This window comes from Ipomoea triloba, chromosome 4 (assembly GCF_003576645.1).
Source record: "Ipomoea triloba cultivar NCNSP0323 chromosome 4, ASM357664v1".
Classification (NCBI taxonomy): Eukaryota; Viridiplantae; Streptophyta; class Magnoliopsida; order Solanales; family Convolvulaceae; genus Ipomoea; species Ipomoea triloba.
This window is the reverse complement of record NC_044919.1, coordinates 7657481-7662333: the sequence shown is the minus strand read 5'-3', so window position 1 is coordinate 7662333 and position 4853 is coordinate 7657481. Positions and strand designations below refer to the sequence as shown.

Here is a 4853-nt window from a genome sequence, read left to right as displayed (position 1 = left end):
CCAAGACAAGGTATTACCCAACAAAAGGCATGGATAAATACTCCAAAGACATGGTAAAATACTCCACAAAACAATCCAACAATAATCAGAAACAAAGGAGAAACAACAGACAACAACATCACAAAGCAGCCTCTGGGAGCAGATTCCCAGAGAACTTGCGGAACACACTGACGGAACACCGTCTTCCGCCGCACTCCTCCGCAGGAAGGAGGCGGACTGCCTCAACGGAACACCACTCTCCGTTCAACCCAACCGCCTTGGCCTTGCGGAACTCCTCGGCGGGTTACATTGTGCCGCCGAGGACCTTCGCAAGGTCAACTCCAACCCCAGTTCCAGAACATCAACAGCAGACACGAAAGAGGTATTTCCAGAGAGCAAAACCAGACCCAATACACCAACATTTCATCCAATTTAGAGGCCAAAGACATGGAAATCCAAACCATCAATGATCATACAACACTAATCAAAAGATCAAGATGAAATCCAACAAATAGATCCAACAAAATAGGCTAATCACAAAGAATTTTCAGGATTTCCAACACCAAGAACATCATATAGAATAGGACTGAATAAAAATAGTTTTGATGGACATAGTGGTTACCTCAAAGAGCTTTTTCCTAATCCAACAAGCCTCAAGCAAGCTCACAAAGCCCCACCTTCTTGATGATCATCTTTTACCCAAAGAACCCCAAAAGAACATTTATAAGAATATGCAAAAAGACTAACCAAACCACAAAATACAAAGGAGATTCTAGGCTAGATGCACTTACCCACTCCTAGACAAGCATAAAAGAGCAACCTTTACTTGAAAACTTGTAGGGAAATGGAGATCAATTTTTGGATGCAAGAATGGTGAAAATGGCGTGAGAGTGTAGGGAGGGAGGAAGAGGAGTGAAAGCTTTTAGGGTATTTTGATCATCAAATATATATACTAAGAATACATACAATATTTAGGGTGTAAGACTTTAATATGAGATGGGCTTAAGTACATATTATAATGGCTTACAAGAATTAAATATATGTCCAAGACTAGTAAGTTGGGCTAAATGAATTCACCCCTTACAATTAATTATAAGAATTAGAATAAGGAAGCCCATAAAATGTCTTAGGAACATTAAATATATATTATATAATATATGATCAATAAATTGGGCTTGTAGGAATATTTAATTGCAAAGATTGTAAGGATCCAAATTGAATAAAATCCCTTACAAGAATAAATTCAATTAGTTGGGCTCTTGATTAGAATAATTAAATTAGGCTCAAGGAATATACATATATATATATCAAATTGAAAGAATTAGCCCAATTGGAATTAATTAAATTACCCAAGGAATTAATTATCGGTAGTAAGGCTTGAACGAATTTTCGGGGTGTTACAGGTGTATAGTGACATTCTCTCTTCAGTAGGTCCATTATTTTCTTACAACCTGTAGGTATCACCCACCTACCTTGGAATCTTACACTCCCATCCTGGTGCAATTCAAACAGACCATATTTTCCATCAATCATCTTTTCCTTTATACCCTTTACCCAATCATCCTCTCCTTGTGCCTGCTTTATCTCTTCAAATAGAGTTGGAGTGGTCGATAGGTAACACAATCTCATCTCTTGTTCCACTTGACCACACATTTTTATTTCCAAATTAAGCTTCTGAAAGTCCTTGCACAATTGTTCGGGTAATACCCAAAGAGCATGGTTTGATTTTCGACTCAAGGCGTCAGCTACTTTGTTTGCTTTGCCCTCTTGGTATTGGATCTCCAGATCATAGTCCTTAATCAATTCTAACCATCTTCTTTGTCTTAGATTAAGGTCTCTCTGAGTAAAAATGTACCTTAAACTCTTGTGATCTGTGAAAATTTTGCAAGTGACTCCATAAAGGTAATGTCGCCAGATCTTAAGGGCAAACACCACAGCTGCTAACTCTAGATCATGAGTTGGGTAATTAGCCTCATGTGGTTTCAATTGACGAGATGCGTAGGCTATTACTTTTCCCTTTTGCATTAAGACACATCCAAGTCCCTTGTGAGATGCATCTGTGTACAGTTCATAGCCATCTGTTCCAACAGGTAAGGTTAGCACTGGGGCAGTTGTTAACCTTTTCTTAAGTTCCTGGAATGCCTGCTCACATTCTTCGTTCCAACTGTATTTGGTAGTTTTCTTGAGTAGATTTGTTAATGGCCTGGCTATTTTCGAGAAGTCCTGGACAAATCTTCTATAATAACCTGCCAAACCCAAGAAACTCCGAACTTCAGTAACTGATTTGGGTGCTTCCCACTCAGTTACGGCTAATATCTTGGTTGGGTCCACCGCTATCCCTTCCTTGGTGATTATGTGCCCAAGGAATGCTACTTCCTTCTTCCAGAATTCACATTTGGACAACTTTGCAAAAAGTTTCCGCTCTCTCAATATCTGCAACACTGTTCTAAGGTGTGCGTCGTGCTCCTCCGGTGTCTTAGAGTAAACCAGAATATCGTCTATGAAAACAACGACGAACTCATCCAAGTAAGGAAGAAAAGTTCGGTTCATCAAGTCCATAAAAATTCCTGGAGCATTAGTCACTCCAAATGGCATGACCGTGAATTCATAATGCCCGTACCTAGTCCGGAACGCTATTTTAGAAATATCCCGTTCTGAGACTCGTATCTGATGATACCCTGACCGTAGATCAATCTTTGAAAATACACCAGCTCCCCTTAGCTGATCAAATAGATCGTCGATCCTGGGCAGTGGGTACCGATTATTCACTGTGACGCGATTAAGCTCCCTGTAATCGATACACAGCCTCAGGCCTCCATCTTTCTTTCTTACGAACAACACCGGCGCGCCCCAAGGTGATACGCTTGGCCGGATAAATCCTTTTTCCAATAGTTCTGCCAATTGTACCTTCAACTCCTCCATTTCCTTGGGTGCCATTCGATAAGGTGCTTTAGAGATAGGCGAAGTTCCTGGTATGAGTTCGATAGTAAACTCTACTTCCCTCTCTGGCGGCATTCCCGTGAGGTCATCCGGAAACACATCGGGAAATTCACTCACCACTGGGATTTGATTGATCTCATGTGCTTCTATCTCGGTGTCTTGCACGAAGCAGAGGTACACTTCACACCCCTTGTGAACGTACTTTTTCCTCGATAAGATATCTTCTTTCCCTTCGGTCCTCGTAGGACAACCTTTCGCTCATCACACCTTATTTGAGCCTTATACTTATTCAGCCAATCCATCCCAAGCACCACGTCAATGCCTTCTAATTCAAAACGAATAACGTTTCCAGGACAGTTGAATCCCGCTATTTCTATTGAAACATTGTCATATCCTTCCTTACAGGCTACTACTATCCCAGAGGCAGTTTTCACATTCAAGTCTAGTTTGACAGTAGACCTTAACTTCAATTTATCCGCAAATGTAGAGGATATAAACGAATTGGTAGCCCCCGTATCAAATAATACCAACCCAAGTATTGAGTTAATAGGAAATGTACCAGATACGACGTCACTAGCCTAAGCCTGAGCGCTATTGACGACGTAGATTCTGCCCTGGTTCCCTGTGCTGTTCTCTCCCATAGGTGCCTTCCCTTTATTGTTGGAACCTGAAGTGGCATTTGACGATCTTCCTCGGTTGACTTGCTGAGAGTTAACCCCCCGATTTCCTGTTACCGTGGGTTTCTGGCCGTTAGTCTCAGTAGATCCTCTCCTTTGGTTTGCATTCTGAGAGCGGTTCTGATAATCTTCTACCCTGGTTGGGGATTCATAAGCTTTGTGTCCCGGGAGGCCACACTTGTAACATATGATCTTCACTCCCTAACAAGTTTCTCCTGGATGATTTCTTCCGCATTTCAAGCAATCATATTGTTTCCTTGGAGTTATTCCTCCCTTCCTCTCTCCTTGCCTTGAGTTAATTCCTCCTTGGTTAAGCCTCTTACTTTCCCACTGAGATTTTCCTCGTCTATCCTCAGCTTTCCTTTTGCTCCGACCATAGACTGCTTGCTGGTCAAGATACACCTGGTAATGATCGGACGCTCTGTTATATGCTTCCCTGAGAGTAGAGCACATAAATGGTGCGATTGCACTTCTCACTCCCCAATCTAATCCTCTTACAAATCTCCTCGCCTTGCTTGCCTCGTCAGGTACGATGTCCTGAGCAAATCTCATCAACTCAACATACTTGTCATGATAATCTTGCACCGTTGTTCCTTGTTGTTTCAGTCGCAAAAATTCTTCACACTTGATGCCCTTAATTCGTTCAGTGTAGAACTGACCTCTTAATTTAGTCTTGAACTCTTCCCAGCCAAATCCTGGGTCTTGCAGAAGGTCAGGTCCAACCGTTGCCCACCAGTTATCCGCAGCTTTAGTCAGGTAGTATACTGCAGAAGACACTCGCTGTACCTCAGGACAATTCACAGCGTTTAGCAGTTTATCAAATGTTCTGATCCATTCTTCAAGGATCACCGGGTCTTCTTCCCCAGCATAAAACGGTGGTTGTCTAGTTGCTATGGCTTTAGTAACATCGACCCGTGGTTGCACTTGGGCTTGATTATGAACTTGTTGAGCCATCATGAACTCAGCTATCTGTTCCATTGCCATGGCCATACGGTCCATCGCCGAGACATCACTGCTATCCCCAGCAGGTACGTTTCGTCTGGGAGGCATTTCACTAAACGACAGTTACAAGTTAGTGTCCAAAGGACAAGAGTTCTTAAGAAGTTAACTAGCTAAGCAGTTAGCCTAGTAACTACTTAAGTCTTATAGGGCAACTCCCCCTATTTCAAACAGATGCTTCATTTAGCATAGCAGTTAGTCATGCAGTATGTTATCAACCCTACTTGCAATAATCATAAGCAATGATTAGCACATGCA

General features: G+C 42.0%; 1 protein-coding gene across 1 annotated transcript; it reads right to left on the bottom strand.

The window, feature by feature from the left end:
- Nucleotides 1-3797: 3797 nt before the first annotated feature.
- LOC116015733 lies at nt 3798-4646 on the bottom strand. The gene has a single exon (XM_031255905.1). It carries the CDS (start codon nt 4644-4646, stop codon nt 3798-3800), a length of 849 nt encoding a protein of 282 aa, XP_031111765.1.
- Between the last annotated feature and the right edge of the window lie 207 nt (nt 4647-4853).